This window comes from Symphalangus syndactylus, chromosome 2 (assembly GCF_028878055.3).
Source record: "Symphalangus syndactylus isolate Jambi chromosome 2, NHGRI_mSymSyn1-v2.1_pri, whole genome shotgun sequence".
Taxonomy (NCBI): Eukaryota; Metazoa; Chordata; class Mammalia; order Primates; family Hylobatidae; genus Symphalangus; species Symphalangus syndactylus.
The window spans coordinates 36035365-36060366 of NC_072424.2; the positions used below are offsets into that span (position 1 = coordinate 36035365).

The 25002-nt window shown below is 46.1% G+C and overlaps 1 protein-coding gene across 5 annotated transcripts in view; it reads right to left on the minus strand.

Annotated features, from left to right (window-relative positions):
- Positions 1-25002, minus strand: part of SUFU (SUFU negative regulator of hedgehog signaling) — a 131914-nt gene that overhangs the window by 60706 nt on the left and 46206 nt on the right. For all 5 annotated transcript variants that reach the window (XM_055250672.2, XM_055250652.2, XM_055250662.2 and 2 more), the window contains exon 3: positions 24073-24209. In XM_055250672.2, the coding sequence (XP_055106647.1) occupies positions 24073-24209 (137 nt within the window). The remainder of the gene's footprint in view (positions 1-24072; positions 24210-25002) is intronic.

The window sequence follows — 25002 nt, forward strand, 5'->3', positions numbered from 1 at the left end:
CACTCCAGGCTGGGCAACAAGAGTGAAACTCCATCTCAAAAAAAAAAAAAAAAAAAAAAAAAAAAGGAGATTCTCCTGGGTGGCCTTGACTGAAACAGGTAAAAGCCCTTTAAAAGGGAACTGTACCCCTACACAAACATCAGACCCTTCCTCCATTGCTGCTTTGAAGAAGCAAGCTGCCTTGAATCCTAAAGTTGCAAGGAAAGGAATTCTGTCAACAACCTGAGGGAATTTGGAGGCATATTCTTCCCCAGGGGAGCCTCAAATAAGAATGCAGCCTGTATATGAACATGGAAAAAAAGAAAAGAAAAGAATGCAGCCTGGCCGGGCGCGGTGGCTCACGCTTGTAATCCCAGCACTTTGGGAGGCCGAGGCGGGCGAATCACGAGGTCAGGAGATCGAGACCACGGTGAAACCCCGTCTCTACTAAAAATACAAAAAAATTAGCCGGGCGTGGTGGCGGGCGCCTGTAGTCCCAGCTACTCGGAGAGGCTGAGGCAGGAGAATGGCGTGAACCCGGGAGGCGGAGCTTGCAGTGAGCCGAGATTGTGCCACTGCACTCCAGCCTGGGCGACAGAGCGAGACTCCGTCTCAAGAAAAAAAAAAAAAAAAAAGAATGCAGCCTGGTAAACACCTTAATTGTAGGCTTGCAAGGGCCTGGGCAGAGGACCTAGAGATAAGCTGTGCCCAAACTCTAGACACACAGAAATTGTGTTTTAAGCCACTAATTTTTTGTTGTTGTTTTTTTGTTTTGTTTTGTTTTTTGAAACAGAGTCTCGCTCTGTCACCCAGGCTAGAGTGCAGTGGCGCAATCTTGGCTCACCGCAACCTCTGTTTCCCAGGTTCAAATGATTCTCCTGCCTCAGTCTCCCAAGTAGCTGGAATTACAGGTGTGCACCACCATGGCTGGCTAATTTTTTGTTTGTTTGTTTTGTTTGTTTTGTTTGTTTGTTTTTTAGTAGAGACAGGGTTTCGGCATGTTGCCCAGGCTGGTCTTGAAATCCTGGCCTCAAGTGATCCGCCCACCTCAGCCTCCCAAAGTGCTGGGATTACAGGCGTAAGCCACTGTGCCCGGCCTGCTTAAACATCAACTTTTAACCCAGAGAGAATTTTGGTTGGCCTCATCCCCAGCAACCCAAAAAAAGATAAATTAATGAAACACTAACTTCTCTTTAGCTCAGTCACTGGCCATCTTAGTGTAAGGTGAAAGCGTTACTTATTAGCACTGACTATTTTTCTTCTACCAGGTCATGGGTGCAAATAGTCACCCAAAATGTATTATGTATACCCTCCTGTTCAAGACAAAATCAGATCCTCTAGTTAAGAGTCTCCTCTCTTAGCTTTATTCTCTGATACAATTTTCTTACTGTGTAACCTTGAAGAAGCCACTTAACTTCTCTGCATCTATTTTTTCACCTACCAAAACATGATGGGATGATATACTGTATACCTTGAAGGTTTTTTTTTTTTTAGAATCCAAGAAAACAAAATATGTAAAAATTGCCTTGTGTACTGAAAATACTGTACAAATTAAGCAGTTGCTATTCATTTGAAAGATCTGATCACTGGAAAACACAGCCACTATTTACACAAAAAGAAATGAAGACAGAAGGATCCAGTAGAACTGAGACACAGACATAGAATCCACCCACATAGGAAGAGCAGATGGTTTCTTCGAGGAGCCATGATTCCAATTTTCAGCTTAGGAAACTAACTCCCTTCTTCCTGCCTTAGTTTACACCAAGAAGCACAGCTATAGTACTTATGGATGTTTTCAGAAGTCACCCAGCTGGGTCAGACCTGGAGGACCTGGGAAGCATCGAGAAGAGGAAGGGGGAAGGACTTGTTTGCAAGAAACCAGACTGGAGCACAGAAGAAGGGGTCACAAAAATATCGATTAGAAAACAAACAAACAAACAAATAAAAAGCCAAAAAAACCCCAGCATTAATAAATGGTCTCCTTTGGGAGGCCAAGGCAGGCAGATCACGAAGTCAGGAGTTCGAGACCAGCCTGGTCAACATGGTGAAACTCCGTCTCTACTAAAAAATACAAGAATTAGCCAGGCGTGGTGGCGTGTGCCTGTAGTCCCAGCTACTCGGGAGGCTAAGGCAAGAAAATTGCTTGAACCTGGGAGGCGGAGGTTGTAGTGAGCTGAGATTGCGCCACTGCGCTCCAGCCTGGGCAATAGAACAAGACTCCGTCTCAATAAATAAATAAGTAAATAAATAAATAAATAAATAAATAAATAAATAAATAGTCTCTGGGTTCGGCGGTCTAGATTCCCAAATCACCAACTCCACACCCAACGCTTAAATCCCCTCTACAAGCGCCTGGGCCAGCAACTGCCCAGACTACTAGGAAAACTTCAGGGATGGTGAGTTTACTGCCTCCCAGCGCCTAGCCACATTAGGAAATTCTGCTACATCCCAATTAAGAGTTAACAGCTTTCTAGCTCTCTATTCTGAGTAACAAAAAGTCAAATCTCTTTTCCATATGGTAAGACCTCAACTATTTTTAAATACCTGTTGTGGGTCATAGTTCAACTCCCTACATATTCCATCTCAAAGTCTTTTCGTCTTCAAACTAGAATGTTTCCAGTTACCTCACTTTTATAGCCATTCCTCATAGATGGACAGTTTTGAAAGGTTTTGCCAGTTTGAATGCCACCATTCTCTGGACACGCTCTGATTGGTTTAAATTCCTTGTTGAATGTTGCACCCAGAAGGGGCTGTTGGGTCAGAGACGGGACATGAGGCAGGCACTTACCTCTGAGTATCTGTGCAAAGAACAGCTCCTCAGCTGTCTATGTACCTGCCCAAATTTCAAAGTTTCCCTACCAATCAGATACAGGAAGGGGGTTACAGATTACCAATTTTGGGTGATTTGATTATAGGAAGAGATAGCAATAAACCATTAGTGAACCCTTTTGGTGTTCAGGCCAGACTCTTCCAGGACATTTCTACCTGCTTGGAGAGATGGAGAAGGGATTGAGTTGTGAGGATGAACTCAGGTAGTGCAGGGCTTTCCAAGAGCCACAGAGTCTGAGTAGCCTGTGGCCCTCCAGCCTCAAAGAATTTCCTTAATGTTGGAATATGGCCAGCCTTAAAGCTACCAAAAGTGGGAAGAGTCCTGTGTCTTATTTTACGGACTTGAAAGACTATACAGTGCTTCCTCAGTGCCTGGACTGCCAAATGGCCATGACTACAGGTGAGAACACAGTGGCAGCCGCGGCAGGGGCCACGCTGCCTAGTGGAATCACCTTCAAAAGGAGAGCTGGGCATATGTGCCAGACTGTAAAATCTGCGGACCTTGTGACCCACAATCCCACTTTAGAAACTGATCCTGAGATAACTGGATGCAGTTGCCAAGATGTTCATATATGGGCAACAATCTTATAGTGTTGTTTAAAATAGGGAAAACTGGAAACTATCTGCAAGTTCATCTAGAGGGGTCTATTTATCCTAGAGGGGCCTGTTATGTTAGTATCATACAATGAAATGCCATACAACAATTACAAGCACTGCTATGGAGATATATATATATATATATATATATATATATTTTTTTTTTTTTTTTTTTTTTTGAGACAGAGTTTTGCTCTTGTCGCCCAGGCTGGAGTGCAATGGTGCAATCTTGGCTCACTGCAACCTCCGCCTCCCAGGTTCAGGCGATTCTCCTGCCTCAGCCTCCCAAGTAGCTGGGATTACAGGCGCCCGCCACCTCACCCAGATAATTTTTGTATTTTTAGTAGAGATGGGGTTTCATCACATTGGCCAGGCTAGTCTCGAACTCCTGACCTCAGGTGATCCACCTGCCTTGGCCTCCCAAAGTGCTGGGATTACAGGCGTGAGCCACTGTGCCCGGCTGAACTATAGTTACTTAGCTAGAAAGACTTCCATGACTGTGTGAAGAAAGCATGTTAATATATACAGTACTTAGTAAAACTGCCTATTTTATGTATAGAGACATATCTAGAAGGATGGTAACCAAATAAAAATGGCTGTCTCAGAAGCATAATATTTATTTTTGTTTTCAACATATATTTATTTAAGTTACAAAATAACATAGGCTTATTATAAGAAAGTCAAATGACAAAGAAATTTATAAAGTAAAACATGAAAATCTCTTTTCCCATCAGTCCCATTTCTCAGCTATTAACATTTGCTGTTAACATCTGATATGCAATCTTTAAGACTTTCTTTTGAGCATGTATAATCAAAGTCATACTTTTTTTTTTTTTTTTAAGTAAAAATGAAGCTCCACTCTACCCATTGTTCTGTGACATGGTTTCTTCATGTTTTCAGTGTTGCCTGGATTTTTTTAATGTCCTTTTTGTAATTAGGAAAACAATAACATTATATTTGTTTGGGGGAATAAAAGTGTACCAGCCAAGGACAGAAGACAATGAATGTGTGATGTGAGTGGCCCAGTGAAGAGAAGCAAAGGACAAGGTTTTCCTGTGTTCAGGTCACCACGGTACTCAGGAGGACCTAGACATGCCCGGTTGGCCCAGGAGGTTGATAGTGTCCTGTTTTTCCTAAATCTTCAAAGCCAAACATAGGCTGCTGGAGCTAGGCCTGGGGCTAGGGGATATTGGGCTGCAGCCTCTCCCAGAGATGCGTTCCCTGCCCAGCACAGTGCCCCAGGTATGCAGCTTCCACTGGGCCAAGCAGGACAAGGCAGAGAAGGACCCCCACTGCTGTTTCAGAGCCTACCTGCTGCATGCCAGCAAAACAACAATCCATTGCCTGGGTGTGCTGCAATCCCTCTTTAAAAGCACCCGAATTCCCTCCCTTTTCTCTTCCTCCCCTGGCTCAAGCTCCAACTGTCATCTGTCCAGAGAGAGGGCTCTGTGAGGAGTCAGAAATGCTGCTTGAACCTCATCAGAACCCTCAAGGATGGGCCATCCTGTTCTCTTGGTCCTTGAGTCCTGGAAAGAACCTAAACAACAAGCTTGTCCTCATGTCTGCCCTGCAAGGCAAGAAGACAGGCCTGGTGGTGGAGACCCACTCCCAGGGAAGCCCAAGCAGTACTGTGTCTGGCTTAGGGGCACCAGTCATTTTCCACTGAGAGAGCTATGAAGAAACTGAGTAAGAAAGCAGATCACTGTATCTCATCCAAAGCTATTCCAATAAACACATTCTCCTCAGTACCAGAGAGCATACCTTGAAGTGTAACCTGACCATACCTGCACTTGTGGCCTAGATTGCTTCTCAGGACTCACTGTCCCCAGCCTCTGAGAAGTTCTTTTAAAAATTCAGTCATGTGGCCAGGCATGGTGGCTCAAGCCTGTAATCCCAGAAATGTTGGGGGCTGAGGCAGGCAGATGGCTTGAGTCCAAGAGTTTGAGACCAGCCTGAGTAACATGGGGAAACCCCAGCTCTACAAAAAATGGAAAAATTAGCCAGGCATGGTGGTGTGCACCTGTAGCCCCAACTACTCGGGAGGCCGAGGTGGAAGGATCACCTAAGCCCCAGGAGGTGGAGGTTGCAGTGAGCCATGATTGCACCACTGCACTCCAGCCTGGGTAACAGAACCAGACCCTGCCTCAAAAAAAAAAAAGAAAAAAAAGAAGAGAAAAATTTGGCTGGGCCCAGTGGCTCATGCCTGTAATCCCAGCACTTTGGGAGGCCAAGGTGGATGGATCACTTGAGTTCAGGAGTTCGAGACCAGCCTGGCCAACATGGTGAAACCCTGTCTCTACTAAAAATACAAAAATTGGCTGGGCACGGTGGCTCACGCCTGTAATCCTAGCACTTTGGGAGGCCGAGGTGGGTGGATCACAAGGTCAGGAGATTGAGTCCATCCTGGCTAACATGGTGAAACCCCGTCTCTACTAAAAATACAAAAAATTAGCTGGGCATGGTGGCAGGCGCCGTAGTCCCAGCTACTCGGGAGGCTGAGGCAGGAGAATGGCGTGAACCCGTGAGGCGGAGCTTGCAGTGAGCAGAGATTGTGCCACTGCACTCCAGCCTGGGTGACAGAGTGAGACTCTGTCTCAAAAATAAAAAATACAAAAATACAAAAATTAGCTAGACGTGGTGGCAGGCACCTGTAATCCCAGCTACTCAAGAGGCTGATATAGGAGAATTGCTTGAACCCGGGAGGCACAGGTTGCAGTGAGCCAAGATGGCGCCACTGCACTCTAGCATGGGCGACAGAGCAAGACTCCATCTCAAAAAGAAAAAAAATCAGTCATAGTTATCTTTTTTCTTTTCCGATAATAAAACCCATGCTCTATGCAAAAAAACTTTCAAAATGGCAAAAAAGTACAAAAAGGAAAATATCAATGACATATAACCCCATCACCCTAAGATGGCCTTTGGTGAATATTTTCACATGTCTGCCAGTGATCTATGTGAGCATGTGCATATTGTTAACAGAATTGGAATCCAACTGTATGAAGTGTTGTGATCTGGTTTTTTCTTTTTCTTTCTTTCTTTTTTGAGACAGGGTCTCACTCTGCCACATAGGCTGGAGTGTAGTGGCACAATCTTGGTTCACGCAACCTCTAACTCCCCAGATGAGGGTCAGGTGATCCTCTCACCTCAGCTTCCCAAGTAGTTAGGAAGGACTACAGATGCACACTACCATGCCTGGCTAATTTTTGTAATTTTTGTAGAGATAGGGTTTTGCCATGTTGCCCAGACTGGTCTTGAACTCCTGGGCTCAAGCAATCAACCCACCTTGGCCTCCCAAAGTGCTGAGATTACAGGCATGAGCCACTGCCCTGGCCTTTTTTTTTTTCTTGACAGGTTTTGGATGGGGTGCAGTGGCTCATGCCTGTAATCCCAGCACTTTGGGAGGCCAAGGCAGGCGGATCACAATGTCAGGAGATCGAGACCATCCTGGCTAACACAGTGAAACCCTGTCTCTAACAAAAATACAAAAAATTAGCCAGGCATGGTAGTGGGCGCCTGTAATCCCAGCTACAAGGGAGGCTGAGGCAGGAGAATGGCATAAACCCAGGAGGTGGAGGTTGCAGTGAGCTGAGATTGTGCCACTGCACTCCAGCCTGGGCGACAGAGCGAGACTCTGTCTCAAAAAAAAAAAAAAAAAGACCGTTTCCTTTTCTTTTGCAATATGCTTCTTAAATAACAACATAACTTTTTTTTTTTTTTTTTTGAGACGGAGTCGCTCTGTCACCCAGGCTGGAGTGCAGTGGCACAATCTCGACTCACTGAAACCTCCACCTTCCGGGTTCAAGTGATTCTCCTGCCTCAGCCTCCCACGTAGCTGTGACTATACAGGTACCCGCCACCACGCCTGGCTTATTTTTTGTATTTTTTAGTAGAGATGGGGTTTCACTATGTTGGCCAGGCTGGTCTTGAACTCCTGACCCTGTGAGCCACCCACCTTGGCCTCCCAAAGTGCTGGGATTATAGGCGTGAGCCACCGCGCCCGACCTAATTTTTGTACTTTTAATAGAGACGGGGTTTCACCATGTTGGCCCTGCTGGTCTCGAACTCCTGACCTCAGGTGATCCACCCATCTCAGCCTCCCAAAGTAATGGGGTTACAGGTATGAGCCACTGCACCCAGCCATAAATAATATTGATTGTTTCTATGTATAATGCCAGGCTTTGCATTAGGAACACTACCTATATTATGAAGTAGATATTACTATTACCTGTGTTTCACAGATGAAGTAACCGACTGTTGGAGATGTTCAATTTTGGTCCCACATGGCCCAACTAGGATTTGAACCCAGGCAACCTGCCATTTGGATTCCTGCTCTCAGCCACGTTCTTCTCCAGCCCTCTTCACTGAACACTCTATCATGAGCAGTTTCCAGTCATCAAAGTGCTTTACCTCCTGCAGAGATGCTAGTTCTACAGTCCTAACTCTCCAGCGGCAACCTCTGCTTGCCAGTGGGCTTCACTGCCCCCTGCAGAAAGCATCCCTGAATTGCAGGTGCTAGAGACAAAAGGGCCACATTCGTCTGAGAGAGCCAACCAATTAAAACTCCACAGGAGTCCAGAGATAAGAGACCTAGTCTGAGGGTGAATTATCCTAGCTGAATGCCTGTATCAAATAGATACTTTCAGCCAGGCGCGGTGGCTCACGCCTGTAATCGCAGCACTTTGGGAGGCCGAGGCAGGTAGATCACAAGGTCAGGAGATTGAGACCATCCTGGCTAACCCGGTGAAACCCCGTCTCTACTAAAAATACAAAAAAAAAAATTAGCTGTGCGTGGTGGCGGGCGCCTGTAGTCCCAGCTACTCTGGAGGCTGAGGCAGGAGAATGGTGTGAACCTGGAAGGCAGAGCTTGCAGTGAGCCGAGATTGCACCACTGCACTCCAGCCTGGGTGACAGAGCGAGACTCTGTCTCAAAAACAATAAATAGACTCTTTCTACTAAGAGTTTCAAGTCATTTAATGTAGTTCTCCAATGTAGGATACAGACCTATAGAAGCTAAAGGAACTTGCTAAAGAAAATCCTTCAGCAACACAGCAGGAGATGCATACCCCCGCCAACCCCAACAAACTCTCTAGGCACTGTAATTGATTCCTCTACCATAGGCCAGAGCACAGGAACCAGCTAAGGCAACTCATTTCTCAGGGCCTCTGAAATCTCACAGAGATGGCTACCTCTCCACCTGAACTGTTATTCATAAGTGGAAAACATTCTCTAAGTCATTTGTTGGCCGACTTTTGCAGTGAACGGCCAGAGATAAAATATTTCAGGCTTTGAGGGCCATATCATTCTTGTTACAACTACTCAACTCCACTGCTGTGGCACAAAAGAAGCCCAGGTAATCCATGATGTGTATGGCTATGTTCCAGTATAATTTTACTTATAAAAACAGGTGGTTATCAGGATTTGGCCTGCAGGCTGTACTTGCCAACCTCTGCTCTCAGGGTTTAAGTTTTCCCTAAAAATACCCAGATTTATATATTGGCTAAATCACTTAAATTTTAGGGCACAAACTCATTTCTGAGGGACTGATCTGTTTTTCTTCAGTGCAGTAGGAACACAATCTTTCAACTATTAATCTAAAATCTTAGGAAAGTGCAGAGAAATCAAGGGTTGTTTTGTCTTATAGTTGGTCAGTATTACTAACAGATAAAAGTGAAAATATTTCACCGATCCACAGCAACCAGAAAAGAGGATGAATCAGGTTGAGGCAAAGAAAATGTCAGGAAAATTAAAAAGAGTGTGAGGGAGAAAAATGATATGAACATAACCAGGCAGCTCCATTTGGCTTTAGTTAGCTGACTGGGGCAATAGGCAGCTTAGCGAAACCAGGAAACGAGAGCTTGAGGCTGGGTGCGATGGCTCATGCTTGTAACCCCAGTACTTTGGGAGGCCAAGGCGGGTGGATCGCTTGACCCCAAGAGTTGGAGACCAGTGTGGCCAACATGGTGAAACCTCATCTCTACTAAAAATACAAAAATTAGCCGGGTGTGGTGGTGCATGCCTGTAATCCCAGCTACTCAGGAATCTGAGGCATGAGAACAGTATGAACCTAGGAGGTGGAGGCTGCAGTAAGCCGAGATCGCACCACTGCACTCCAGCTTGGGTGACAGAGTGAGACTCTGTCTCCAAAAAAGAGAGAGACAGCTTGACAGGTCTCATTGGTAATGATGGAACACCTCTTTCCAGAAAGCTTTACCTGAGGAAAAGATATTAAGACCATATACATTTGGGACATGAGAGAAGAAAGCCAGGTGAGCTGTAGATGAGAAGCTGCCTGCAGCCTAGTAACATCTTACCTGGGGATATACTCTGAGCTCCTCACTCAACCTTCCTGACTGCCTTCACTCACCTGCAGGGCAGGGAAGAGGAGGCAAGGCCTGATCTCCCCCTTGGATCTGAGAAGACAGCCCTGTGGTGTGCTGCTGAGCACAGCAATGCCGAGGCTGCTAACACCCCCAAGATAAGAGGGTCCCCTTCTTAGGCTGGAGAGCCTCAGAATACAGCAGGCTTGAGACAGGATTCTGCTGAGTTCAAGACCCGGGGGACTGGAATGGCAGAGCTGAGAAGTATCCATGACCCTGAGGGCTGCGCTCCAACTGCTGCAGCAGCCCCTGTCCCTTCTGCGTAAGAGCCACTCTCAAAATGCAGCTAGAGTCTCAAATACTTCAAATCCAAGTACATCTTAGTTTAAAAAAAAAAAAAAAAAAAAAAAAGACTTCACTCCCCAAACTGGCCATTTCACCTTCTTCCTTAACATGCTTTCATTTTTTCTTTTTTTGTTTTTTGAGGCAGGGTCTTGCTCTGTTGCCTAGGCTGGAGTGCAGTGGCATGATCCTGGCTCACTGCAGCCTCAACCTCCCGGACTCAATCTATCCTCCCCACTCAGCCTCCCAAGTATCTGGGAGTACACGTATAAGCCACCACACCCAGCCCTTAACATGCTTTCACAGCTTTCCATTACCCTTAGAATCAAGACTCTATTGAGGCAAATGCACCATGACTTGCCTCAAGCCCAGCACTTTCCTATCCCTGCCAGGCCTCCAGCTTTTCCTGAGCCCTTGCCTCTCCCTCACCTCTCTCCAGCTACATAAGCCTTCTTTCAGTTCCTCATCTTTCCCTTTTAGTGATCTTATGGAATCAAATATTTATTTGCTTATTTTTTCAATGTCTGTCTCTACTAGCTAAAGGCAGTGGAAAGTTTGCTCCACACAGCTTACCTAGCATTTGACAGAGCCTCTGGTATGTCGCAGGCACTTAAATAAAATAAATGTAACTGATGAAAAAGCTCCTTTTCCCTAAGTCCTCTCTCTTCATCTAAAATGGACCCTTGGCGGCTCAGAGGCTGGAGCACACAGAGCAGGCTGGTTAGACTGTCCCTGGAGGCTTGCTCTTGCCACTCAGCAGCTGTAGGAAGTTCTCCAGGGCCCATCACCTCCCTATCGCCTCATCTGAAAAGCAGCAATATGAACCAGTATCTTCCTCACCAGGCTACCCACTGCACAGGTTAAATAAGAGAAGGTAAGTACCTAAGATAGTTTGGTGCTCAATATCTACTGTTTTGTTTTCTTGAGACGGAGTCTCACTCTGTTGCCCAGGCTAGAGTGCAATGGCATGATCTCAGCTCACTGCAACCTCCGCCTCCTAGGTTCAAGCAATTCTTATGCCTCAGCCTCCTGAGTAGCTGGGATTACAGATATGCACCATCATTCTCAGCTAATTTTTGTATTTTCAGTAGAGATGAGGTTTCACCATGTTGTCCAGCCTGGTCTTGAACTCCTGGCCTCAAGTGATCCACCTGCTTCAGCCTCCCAAAGTGCTGGGATTACAGGTGTGAGCCAACACACCCAGCCAATACCTATGTTCTATTTACTTACTTTTAACTATAGAAAAGCAAGTTTTGCTGTTGCTGTTGTTTTTTTTTTTTTTTTTTTTTTTGAGACAGAGTCTCACTCTGTTGCCCAGGCTGGAGTGTAGCAGTGCAATCTTGGCTCACTGCAACCTCTGCCTCCCAGGTTCAAGCAATTCTCCTGCCTCAGCCTCCCAATAGCTGGAACTACAGGTGAGTGCCACCACACCCAGCTAATTTTTATATTTTTAGTAGAGATGGGGGTTTCACCATGTTGGCCAGGATGGTCTCAATCTCCTGACCTCGTGATCCTCCCACCTGGGCCTCCCAAAGTGCTGGGATTACAGGCGTGAGCCACTGCACCCAGCATAGAAAAGCAAGTTTTAAAAAAGGGCCTCAACGAGAAAAGACTGAATCACATCTGTTAACTTTTGGGAAGGCAAGAGGAGGCAAACCCCAAGAAAACTCTACAATGCATTGAGGTTCCTTATGTAAAACATGACTTGCTGTCAATATCTGGAAAAGTCTCTCTGACTTACAGAGGCAGACTGTGTCCCTCAGCACTTCCAACTTCAGAGACAGGAAGCATGATGGATGGATTCCTGGAACTCTAAACTGTGCAACATACTGTATGAGGTTTGCTAGCCGGGCGCAGTGGGTCATGCCTATAATCCCTCCACTTTGGGAGGCTAACACGGGCAGATCACTTGAGCCCAGGAGTTCAAGACCAGCCTGGGCAACATGGCGAAATCCTGTCTCCACAAAAAATATAAAAATTAGCCGGGTGTGGTGGCATGCACCTGTAGTCCCAGCTACTTGGGAGGCTGAGATAGGAGGATCAACTGAGCTCGGGAGGTCAAGGCTGCAGTGAGCCGTGATCATACCACTGGACTCTGGCCTAAGCAACAGAGTGAGATCCCATCTCAAAAAAAAAAAAAAAAAGCTTGCTGATCTTTCCTAACCCCAAATAAATGCATGCCACATAGTGTGTATGAACCAATCTCTCTGGCCAAGGAACCTAAGAAGGGGGACCTATTCTCAAGGACTCAGTAAAGTATTTTGTTGCTATAAAAACACTAGGCTCAGTGCAGTGGCTCACGCCTGTAATCCCAGCTACTCAGGAGGCTGAGGCAGGAGAATCACTTGAACCTGGGAGGTGGAGCTTGCAGTGAGCCAAGATCACACCACTGCACTCCAGCCTGGGCGACAGAGTGAGACTCTCTCTCAAACAAAACACACAAACAAAAACAACCACTTTTATATAATGATCCTTCTATTGTTTGTTGAAAATAACGATAACATTTACTGGATGATCCCAAAAGTATTATTTTAATAACATATTCAGTAATCTAATTCCTCCTCACTTTAAAAATCCTTTAGCAATGGTTATTAACATGTAAAGGTTAATTTCTCCACACCTGGCTAAGTGATCCCACTTAAAGGAATTTATCCTGAAGAAATACTCCGGTAAGGCCGAGCGCAGTTGCTTACGCCTGTAATCCCAGCACTTTGGGAGGCCGAGGCGGGCAGATCACCTGAGGTCAGGAGTTCGAGATCAGCCTGGGCAACATGGTGAAACCCCGTCTCTACTAAAAATACAAAATTAGCCAGGTGTGGTGGCACATGCCTGTAATCCCAGCTACTCGGGAGGCTGAGGCAGAAGAATCGCTGGGAGGAGAAACTGGGAGGCGGAGGATGCGGTGAGCCGAGATCGTGACATTGCACTCCAGCCTGGGCAACAAGAGTAAATCTCCATCTCATCAAAAAAAAAAAAAAAGAAATACCTCAGTAAGAATACAAAGATGTACATATACGAGGATGCTCATTGCAGCCTTGTGAAAGGAAAAAACTAGAAATGACCCAAATGTCTAACAATAGAAGACTGGTTAAATAAAGTACGGTATATGTAGGCATTAAAAAAGTGTCGCGTTAAAAAGAACATCCTGACAGATGTCCAAATGATAGTAATTTAAAAAAGCAAGGTGAAAAACAGTATGAAAAGCATAGTCCATTTTTACAAAATACTGCAAGTTCTTTTTTTTTTTGAGACTGAGTCTTGCTCTATCACCCATGCTGGAGTGCAGTGGCGTGCTCCCAGCTCACTGCAACCTCCGCCTCCCAGGTTCAAAGCAATTCCCGTGCCTCAGCCTCCCAAGTAGCTGGGACTACAGGCATGCACCACCACACCCGGCTAATTTTTGTATTTTTTTTTTTAGCAGAGATGGGGTTTCATCATGTTGGCCAGGCTGGTCTCGAACTCCTGACCTCAAGTGATCCACCCATCTCAGCCTCCCAAAGTGCTGGGATTACAGGTGTGAGCCACTGCGCCTGGTCAAAATACTGCAAATTCTATCCAGACATATGCATGGCAAACAAAACCTGGAAAGAGGAACACCAAAGTTTTCTCTGTGAGGGAATGAATTATGAAGGACTTTCACCTTCTGTGTCAGATTTCAGATTTCTACGTTTCAATTTTATAATGAGCAAATATTTCTTTTATAAACAGGGGAAAAGGAAGAAAATGTAAAAACAAAAAAATCTCTGTTAGCGTTAAGAGTCTGTCAGTACCACAGGGTTGGATCAGCCATGAGCTCTGATGGCCTGGGAGAGATCCCTACTCATGCAGTGCCATCCCAGCACTCAGAAATCGACCCACTCACAAATCGAGTCAACTGAGCACATGTCATGAGGTTGCCATTAAACAGCAGCAAGCGAAGGCACTTCCATTTCCAGTGTCAGTTACAAGGTTGGGGAGATACGTTTTTCCTAAAAACGCAAATGAAACTGCCTTGGAATTTGTGGTTAAAGCCTACCAATGGCAGAACTGAGAGCAGACAGCCTCTCCAGCAGAATTCTAAAGCACAGTTCAGAAATCAAGCCCTGTTGAGCTGGGGAATGGTTTCTTTCTAATGAAACCCAGAGGATGGGGGGAAGGGGAACAGTAACTGGCAATCTGAGAATAAGCTGATCGTAAAATGAAAGTAAGAAAAACTGGCTGCAAAGTAGGACAGACAGACATGGAAGTGTCTACTGGTGAAGTTACTGATACATTTATTGCAAAACTTTCCAAACGACTCATGCCACAGGCTAGATTTGTTTGTAAATCTGCCATAGCAGGTGAAATGACAGCCATCCTGTCCTCATGACTGGAACATTCTCTTCCCAGGCCCAGTGTCCTGACCAATATGCAAGGTTCCTCTGATCCCCGGCAGGGCTGGGGCTTCTTAGGTGGGAGTGTTTTGCCCACCCAATGGGCATTCCCCTCCTTGCTAACAGAACCGCAATTTTGTTTTTCTGCCTTTTCCTGGCCATTCCCTTCTGCGAGCCAGGCCCATTCCCAGCCAATATCATCCTTGACCTAACTCTAGCCAATGAGATGCAAAGGGGATACCAACGAGGGTGGTTCTGTGGAGGTTTTGGTTCATCTTTAAAGGACATAAGACAGAAATGTCTCTCTTACTGCCTGTATACTCTGTCAAGGGTGATCAGGATGCTAGGATCATGGCAGCCATCTCCGGAATGTGAGGAAACCAGTTTAAAAAGACAAGCCAAGTGCTAAGGAAGGCAGAGAAGTTAAGAACAACTCAGGTCCTTGACAATATCGCTGAACAGATGCCGGCCAACCCTTGAACTGCCCCTCCTCCAGATGGCTTGCCATGTAAGGTAAGTGCCCTTATTGTTAGGCCACTCTGGTCAGGGTGTTCTATTACTTGTAGTCAAAACCATCCCAACACATACAAGACAGAACAGAAAGTGCCCACTCCATCGACACCTCCTCTAATAATCTGACTTCCAAGTGTTAACTGCACACCATGATTACTGAGGTAAGAGATGTCCCTACAGTCCTGTGGCAGCAACTGATTTTGCCTATGCAAAGCCATGCTATTCTTCTGCTGGTGGTTAGCCTTTTCTTTAGAGGACTTCCCTCCTACTCCATGTGCTTGGAAGTGAAGAGCAGAGGGAAGACTTTCTTTTTTTTTTTTTGAGACCGAGTCTCGCTCTGTCGCCCAGGCTGGAGTGCAGTGGCGCAATCTCGGCTCACTGCAAGCTCCGCCTCCCGGGTTCACGCCATTCTCCTGCCTCAGCCTCTCCGAGCAGCTGGGACTACAGGCGCCCGCCACCGCGCCCAGCTAATTTTTTGTATTTTTAGTAGAGACGGGGTTTCACCGTGGTCTCGATCTCCTGACCTCACGATCCGCCCGCCTCGGCCTCCCAAAGTGCTGGGATTACAAGCGTGAGCCACCGCGCCCGGCAGCAGAGGGAAGACTTTCAACGTAAATCCTGGTGGTCCATCTGGACCACTGCCACCAACCAAGGTGGTCACATGGCCCAGACAGAACTAATCTGTGTCCTACCCCAGAACTGATGTAGAAATGTCCAAAGTTTAAAGCCTTGGCTGGGTGCAGTGGCTTGCATGTGTAATCCTAGCACTTTGGGTGGCCAAAGTGGGTAGCGCACTTGAGCCCAGGAGTTCAAGACCAAAACCTGGGCAACAGTGAGACCCTGTCTCTACAAAAAATTTAAAAATTAGCTGAGTGTGGTGGTGTGCACCTGTAGTCGTAGCTACTCAGGAGGCTGAAATGGGAAGATCACTTGAGCCCAGAAATTTGAGGCTGCAGTGAACTAAAAAGGTGCCACGGTACTCTAGCCTCTAATCTGGGTGACAAAGCAAGAACCCTGTCTCAAAAATCAATAAAAAAGCAGGCCAGGTGTTGGGGCTTGCGCCTGTAATCCCAACACTTTGGGAGGCCATGGCAGGTGGATCACCTGAAGTCAGGAGTTTGAGACCAGTCTGGCCAACATGGTGAAACCCTGTGTCTCTACTAAAAATACAAAAGTTAGCCAGGCATGTTGGTGCATGCCTGTGGTCCCAGCTACTCAGGAGGCTGAGGCAGGAGAACTGCTTGAACTTGGGAGGCGGAGGTGCAGTGAGCCAGGATTGTGTCACTGCACTCCAGCCTGGGCAACAGAACAAGACTCCGTCTCAAAAAAAAAAAAAAAAAAAAAAAATCAGTAAAAAAAACAAGCAAAACACCAAAGTTAAAAGCACAAAGCCCTCTGCCTCCTGGGACTACAAACTGAGAGAAACTGAAACTAGGAATGATGGTGCTCATCTCCCCAGTGGTGGCACATGGGGAAAGTCTGCAGAACAAGATCAACATACAGAGAGTCAGAGCTATCGCCATAGCCCAGAGGACCCCAATTGAACATATAGATCAAGCCACACCTGAAACCCTTGTTGTCACAGTCACCTGAGCCAATAAAGTCTGTTATTGTTTTTCCTTTTTTTTTTTTTTTTTTTTTGAGACAGGGTCTTGCTCTGCTGTCCAGGGTGGAGTGCAGTTGTGTGATCATGGCTCACTGCAGCCTCGACCTCCCTGGCTCAAGTAATCCTCCTACCTCAGCCTCCTGAATAGCTGGGACTACAGATGCATGCCACCATGCCTGGCTAATTTTTCAATTTTTTCACTCTATCCCTGTCGGGTTTCACCATGTTGCCCAGGCTGGTCTCAAACTCCTGGGCTCAAGCGATCTGCCTGCCTCACTGCCTCAGCATCCCAAACTATTGGGATTACAGGTGTGAGCCACCATGCCTGGCCCTGTTATTGTTTAAGGTAGTTTCAGTTGGGTTTCTGCCATTTTCTTTTCTTTTTTTTTTTTTTTTTTTTTTTTACAGGCAGGGTCTTGCTCTATCACCCAGGCTGAGTGCAGTGGCATGATCACAGCTAACTGCAGCCTTGACCTCCTGGGCTCAAATGATCATCCCAACTCAGCCTCCCAAGTAGCTGAGACCACAAGTGCATACCACCACACCAAGCTAATTTTTTTTTTTTTTTTTGAGACGGAGTCTCGCTCTATTGCTCAGACTGGAGTGCAGTAGCGCAACCTCCGCCTCCTGGGTTCAAGTGATTCTCCATTCTCCTGCCTCAGCCTCCTGAGTATCTGTGATTACAGATGTGCACCACCATGCCCAGCTAATTTTTTGTATTTTTAGTAGAGACAGGGTTTCACCGTGTTGGCCAGGCTGGTTTTGAACTCCTAACCTGAAGTGATCTGCCTGTCTCAGGCTCCCAAAGTGCTGGGATTACAAGTAATGAGCCACTGTGCCCCACCCATCTTCCTTCCTTCCTTCCTCCCTTCCTTCCTCCCTTCTTTTTTTTTTGAGTCTCGCTCTGTCACCCAGGCTGGAGTGCAGTGGCATGATCTGGGCTCACTGCAACCTCCGCCTCCCGGGTTCAAGCGATTCTCCTGCCTCAGCCTCCTGAGTAGCTGGGATTACAGGCACGCGCCACCATTCCCGGCTAATTTTTGTATTTTTAGTAGAGACACATTTTCTCCATGTTGGTCAGGCTAGTCTCAAATTCCTGACCTCAGGTGATCCACCTGCCTCGGCCTCCCAAAGGGCTGGGAATACAGGCCTGAGCCACCATGCCTGGCCCATTTTCTTATAACTAGAAGAATCCTAACTAAATCATCCTAATCTGTCTATATCTAGCCACATCTGGAAGCCTTCACTGCCTCTGGGTGCTCTTCATTCTCAGATCTCTCCCATTTCTACTTCCTTTTCTCTCCAGCTCAGCTTCCACCTCTGCGCAAACCTACCAGAGGGTAGCTGTCTGCCAGCAGGTCAGGGCTGTTATAGAAGCCATCTGAGTCATGCTTCAGAGCAGGCTTCCAAGGCTGCCTCGTACAGCTCCATGGCTGGGTGTGGGCATCTCCACCCCCGCCCCCACACCCACCAGAGCCTCATCATTCCCCTTTCATTTGCCTCCCACTGCCTTGATGCTATTTCCAAGGCTGGGTTGTAGGACTGTGGATGTCACTTAGATCTGGAAAAGCAGGTCTAAACAGTCCACTTGCTTGATTACACTGCTGAGCATGTTCTCACATGCAAATGGATGAGTGGAGTGCTCCCCATAAACTCACTAAGTTTAAGGTGGACAGCAGAAGTGAGGCAAGAATTACAACGCTATGTACATAGGCAGGTATATCTGTGTACACATCAAACATAAATGACACACATTCTGTACAGTATGTATGCATGTAACTCGTAGCGTGTAACCACACAGGGGTAGAGTAATGCCTACAAGTCACAAAGGAGGTGCTCTGCAGCAGCAGCTGAGTGATCTGCTCTGAGAAAACCTAATAGACCTACACCCAATCTTACAAAATATTTACAATAAGGGGCAATTACTCACACTATAGAAAGATTCTTCACCTTATTAAGAGATTTACTACAAGGTCCCACTAAACTGCGTGGGCTCTACTGGACTTAGAATAGGGTTTGATTTGCATAAGACTTCACAGGCAACTACATAAATCAACTACAAAAAACCAAGGAGCCACACCTGAACTGAATGTTTTCAGCTATACAATATGATGTACAAAACGAGGTAATTTTATTTGTATCAATATTACTGATTTTCTGTGTGAGTAAGATAATGCCTCCAAATGTCATCATGTCAGCTGAGGCCGCACAGCTGATTCAGGGACGAGCAAGACATTTCCTAATACAGTTTTGCTGTTAAGTAGGGTCTGTCATTGAGAAAAAAAAAAAAAAAAAAAAAAAGACCAAGGTATCTATGTTGATCCATATAAAGTTTTTTTTTTTTTTTTTTGAGATGGAGTCTTGCTCTGACGCCCAGGCTGCAGTACAGTGGTGTGATCTCAGCTCACTGCAAGCTCCGTCTCCTGGGTTCACGCCATTCTCCTGCCTCAGCCTCCCGAGTAGCTGGGACTACAGGGGCCCGCCACCACGCCTGGCTAATTTTTTGTATTTTTAGTAGAGACGGGGTTTCACCGTGTTAGCCAGGATGGTCTCGATCTCCTGACCTCGTGATCCGCCCGCCTCGGCCTCCCAGAGTACTGGGATTACAGGTGTGAGCCACCGCGCCCGGCCGATCTATATAAAGTTTTTAAAGACTGAATAATGATAATGATTGCAGGTAAAACATAGTACTTACTGCGTACCAGACACATTCTAAGTGTTTTACAGGTATTAATTCACCTCTCGATAACTTCATGTGGTTACTATTATCCCTGCTTTATAGCTAAGCAAATGGACGTACATGTTGCCCAAGGAGGCAGTAACTGGCAGAGCCAATATGAATGCAGGCTGTCTGGGTCAGGAGGCCACACACTTAAACCACCACACCATTTTCTGCTGCCTTGATCTGGCACTCACAGGCAGATGGAGAACAGTTCAGGCAAGAGGAGTGGGGATGGGGACCTACTTAAGCTATTAGCAATGAGTTCAGACACACAGTGCTAAGGACATAACTATGCAGTGAAATCAAACAAAAGAAAAGAATGATGTTGGAAGTCAGGAGACGGTAAGAGTATTGACTAAAAGGAGACGTAAGGGAGGTTTCTAGAGAACTGTTCTGTTTCTCAATTTAGGTGCTGGTTACATGGGTGTATGTGGTTTGTGAAAACTCATCAAGCTGTACAGTTATGTGTACTTTTTTTTGCTTTGTTTTGTTTTGAGACAGAGTTTTGCTCTTGTTGCCCAGGCTGGAGTGCAATGGCGCGATCTCAGCTCACTGCAACCTCTGCCTCCCAGGTTCAAGTGATTCTCCTGCCTCAGCTTCCCATGTAGCTGGGATTACAGGTGTCCACCACCATGCCCAGCTAATTTTTCTATGTTTAGTAGAGACGGAGTTTCACCATGTTGGCCAGGCTGGTCTCCAACTCCTGACCTCAGGTGATCCAACCACCTCGGCCTCCCAAAGTGCTGGGATTATAGGCGTGAGCCACTGCGCCTGGCTTGTTTTTTTTTTTTTTTTTTTTTTGAGATGGGGCTTCACTCTGTCATCCAGGCTGGAGTGCAATGGTGCAATCACCATTCACTGCTGCCTGTACCTTCCAGGCTTACGCGCAATCCTCCCACCTCAGCCTCCTGAGTAGCTGAGACCACAAGCACGCGTCACCACAATGGCTAATTTTTAAAATTTTTTTTAGAGACAGAATATCCTTATGTTGCCTAGGCTGGTCTTGAACTCCTGGGCTTAAGCCAACCTCCCACCTTGGCCTACTAAAGTGCTAAATTACAGGCATGAGCCACCGTGTCTGGCCAAGAGCTGCCATTCAGAGCTACACTGTCTGGGTTAAAACTTGCCTTTGTGGCCGGACGCGGTGGCTCACGCCTGTAATCCCACCACTTTTGGGAGGCTGAGGCGGGCGGATCACAAAGTCAGGAGATCAAGACCATCCTGGCTAACACAGTGAAACCCTGTCTCTACTAAAAATAGAAAAAATTAGCTGGGCACGGTGGCGGGCACCTGTAGTCCCAGCTACTTGGGAGGCTGAGGCAGGATAATGGCGTGAACCTGGGAGGCGGAGCTTGTAGTGAGCCAAGATCACACCACTGCACTCCAGCCTGGGCGACAGAGCGAGACTCCGTCTCAAAAAAAAAAAAAAATTTGCCTTTGTACCCACTAGATGTGTGATCTTGAACATGCAGCTCAACCTGTGTTGTCTCGCTTTCTGCAACTGAAAAGCTGGTATATCACAGTCCCTAACCTCACATGGCTTGTCCACGTAGTCAGTGGCACACAGAGCACAAGTCTAAATGTTAGTCATTCCCATTACCATTTAGGCCCATAGCTATGGTCTCCTATCTTAAATCAGTTACCATTTACTTTTTTATCATTTTCCCATTATTTAAACAATTTACTATTATTTCCTACCATGTTCTAAAAAAAATTTAAAGTAGATTTGTTTTACCTGTTATTTAAATAATACAATCATATTACAAGAAATCTGGAAAATAGAAAGTCAAGTATTACACTTTTAGGAGTGTAGTCACCCTGTCCCGTTCTGACGTCCCTAAAGTGATCCGCAGACACAAACTATAGCAGGCACATTATAACGACCATAAGCGGGGCCATCAGGTACAGAAAGGGCCTGCAGAGCACATATTAGTCAATGTATACTCAACAAACAGCCACAACTTTTATTTTATTTTGAAAATTTCCAATCCTACAGAAAAGTTAAAAGAATGATACAATGAATACCCAAATACCATTCACCCAGCTTCACAAGTTGTTAACATTTCGCCACATTTGCTTTAGCTTCTCTTCATACACAGATGTTTTATTTTTTGACAATTAAGCTAAATCATTTGAATCATTTGACAATTAAGTTAAAGACATCAGGTCCTTTTATCCATTAATACTTTAGCCTTTATCTCCTAGCAACAGGGACATTATCCTGTATAATCATAATACTATAATCACATCCAGGGAATTTCACATACAGTACTATTAACTAATACACAGTTTAAATTCATATTTTTCCAATTGTCCTTAAAACATGACCTTTTTTGTCCAATTCAGGATCTAATCAAGGATCAACAGTGCATTTAAACAGCCATGTTTCCTTTAATATAGAACAGTCCCTGCCCCTTTCCTTTTTATGTCTTTCGTCGTATTGGGGTGTGTGTGTGTGTGTGTGTGTGTGTGTGTGTGTTATTTTTTTTTTTAGGTAGGGTCTCACTGTGTTGCCCAGCCTGGAATGTGGTGGCGCAATCATGGCTCACTGCAGCCTCAACCTCTTGGGCTCAAGTGGTCCTCCTACCTCAGCCTCCCAAGTAGCTGGGACTATAGGCATGCCACCACACCTGGCTAATCTTTAATTTACAGGGTCTTGCTTCATTGCCCAGGCTGGTCTCAAACTCCTGAGCTCAAGTGATCTTCCTGCTTCAGCCTCTCAAAGTGCTGGGATTAGAGCATTAACATTTTTGAAGAATATAGGCATTTGTCTTGTAAAGTATCTCACAATCTGGATTTGTCTGCTTATAATTTGGTTCAGGTTAAACATTTTTGGGAAAATGCTACATAGTTGATACTACATACCTCACACTGCAACACATAAGAAGGTACATAATAAGGCCGGGTGCAGTGGCTCACACCTGTAATCCCAACACTTTGGGAGGCCGAGGCGGGTGGAGCATGAGGTCAGGAGATCGAGACCGTCCTGGCTAACAAGGTGAAACCCCGTCTCTACTAAAATATACAAAAAATTAGCCAGGCATGGTGGCGGGCACCTGTAGTCCCAGCTACTTGGGAGGCTCAAGCAGGAGGATGGCCTGAACCCAGAAGGCAGAGCTTGCAGTGAGCTGAGATCACACCACTGCATTCCAGCCTGGGGGACAGAGCGAGACTCTATCTCAAAAAAAAAAAAAAAAGGTACATAATAATAATTTGTTCCATTATTACTGTTGTTCTGTTTCACAACTACTGTGATTGTTAATTTTATTTTTATGGAGTCTTGCTCTGCTGCCCAGGCTGGAGTGCAGTGGTGCGATCTTGGCTCACAGTAACATCTGCCTCCCGGGTTCAAGCGATTCTCCTGCCTCAGCCTCCCGAGTCGCTGGGATTACAGGGGCCCACCACCATGCCTGGCTAATTTTTGTATTTTCAGTAGAGACAGGGTTTCACCATGTTGGCCAGGCTGGTCTCAAACTCCTGACCTCAGGTGATCCAACCACCTCGGCCTCCCAAAGTGCTGGGATTACAGGCGTGTGCCCGGCCTGCCCTAGTCCCACTTCTGGCCAACCCAACTAGAGCCCCACAGGAAGGTCTGGAAATCAGTGTGTTGACAAGCTCCTCTAGGGGGTTGATGGGCAGCCAGATTTAGGAACTCCTGCTTAGAGAAGACCCATTGTAGCCTCCATGAGGGGACTGTTCCACAGGGCATACAATGGTAGGTGGTAGTTACGGATCTGCCTCATGTGCCAAAAACTGGCTCCCGCAGGTGTGAAATGTGGGCAGAGGGGTTCAACCTAGACAGGTCTACTGTATCCCAAATGTATAACCTACTCAAGGTTCAAAAAAAGAAGTCACTGGCCAGGCGCGGTGGCCCATGCCTATAATCCCAGCACTTTGGGAGGCCGAGGTGGGCAGATCACCTGAGGTCAGGAGTTTGATACCAGCCTGACCAACATGGAGAAACCCCAACTCTACTAAAAAAACAACAGAAATAGCTGGGCGTGGTGGTGCATTCCTATAATCCCAGCTACACAGGAGGCTGAGGCAGGAGAATCACTTGAACCTGGGAGGCATAGGTTGCAGTGAGTTGAGATTGAGCCATTGCACTCCAGCCTGGGCACTCCAGCCTGGGCAACAAGAGCAAAACTCCATCTCAAAAAAAAAAAAAAAAAAAGTCACTGTAACTACAGAAGCTACCAGATCTATGGTTCTCCAAATTTAGTCTCTACCAGAAGCACCAAGGAACATCACTCTCAAAGATTCTGAGTCAGACATCTGCAATGGGGCCTAGGAATATGTATTTGCAACAAGCTCTCCAGGTAGTTCACAGGCAGGTGGTATAAGAACCATGCTTTGAGAGACAATGGCTTGCTCTGTACTTTATCTGTGATAGTTCAAGAGCAAAAGAGTTGGGAAAAAGTATCTTGGCCTTCATTTGAAGGCTACTTACAAAAACAAAGAAACAAAATCTGAGGTCAGATGGGAAATGCTTCTGAGCAATTAGCCACAGAGAAACATATCATATCAGATGACATGAAAGAAACCCTCCATGAAACACGATAAGGGTGCAGGGTGGCACAACATAACGTAGAACTTGCTGCTGGAGGGCACAGGGGAGTACCCCTCTCTGCCATGGCCCAGTTGGCTTTCCAACCAGGAAACACCAGGCAAAACAAGCCACCCTCATGGTAGAATTGGAGCATAGTACTCCCAGGAAAGGCCACTCCAGAAACATCAAAATATACCTGCTAGTACTCAAAGCCAACCAGGCTCATGGCAAAAGGACCAGCACAGCAGCCAGCCCTGGCCGCCTACCTGACTGGAACACGTATCGTGCCAAGCCCTGCATTAACTCTGCGGGCCATGTTGGTGGGGCAGACTCCCCAGTTTCTCTCTTCAGACGAAAGGTCAACTCAAAGCCAAAACCACTAGGTCCATCTGTTCCTGTAAACCTGAAAGACATAAAAAGCAAGTGTTTTAAGCTCAATTACCTTAGGAAAAGCACTCTTGAAAGTCTAAAGTTCTCCCCTTTTTATGGTGGCCTCAGTATCCAAATCCTCCATTCAGAGGAGTATCCCAGGATGTGAGCCTTGTGGGGAGGGAACCCGAGAAGCCCATAACGAACCAGAACTCTTGCCTCGTCCTCCTGCCAGCTGTGGGTATGTGGATGTGACCTTGGCCTGGCCAAATTCTAATGCTGGCACTCTGAATTATGAGTTCCAAATTTTGTGGCTCTGGAACATTCCTTCCTGGATGATTGAGGCAACACTGCTGAAAATCTCCCTTGTTCATGCTCCTTATTCCTTCAAACTGTTAATAGGCATCTACTTTGTTTGCTAAGGATACATGTCCCATGAGCCACAAGGCTATATGCTCTGTGATATGGTTTGGCTCTCTGTCCCCAACCAAATATCATCTTGAATTGTAATCCCCATAGTCTCCACATGTCAAGGGAGGAACCAGGTGGGAGATGATTGGATCATGGGGGTGGTTTCCTCCACAGTGTTCTTGTGATAATGAGTGAGTTCTCACAAGATCTGAGGGGTTTATAAGGCAGTTTTCTCTGCTCTTGCCCACTCTCTTGTGCCTGCCACCCTCTTCTCCTTCCACCAACGTTGTAAGTTTCCTGAGGTCCTCCCAGCCATGTGGAACTGTGAGTCAATTAAACCTATTTTCTTTATAAATTACCCAATCTCAGGTATGTCTTTATATCAGTGTGAGAATGGATTAATACACTCTGTGAGG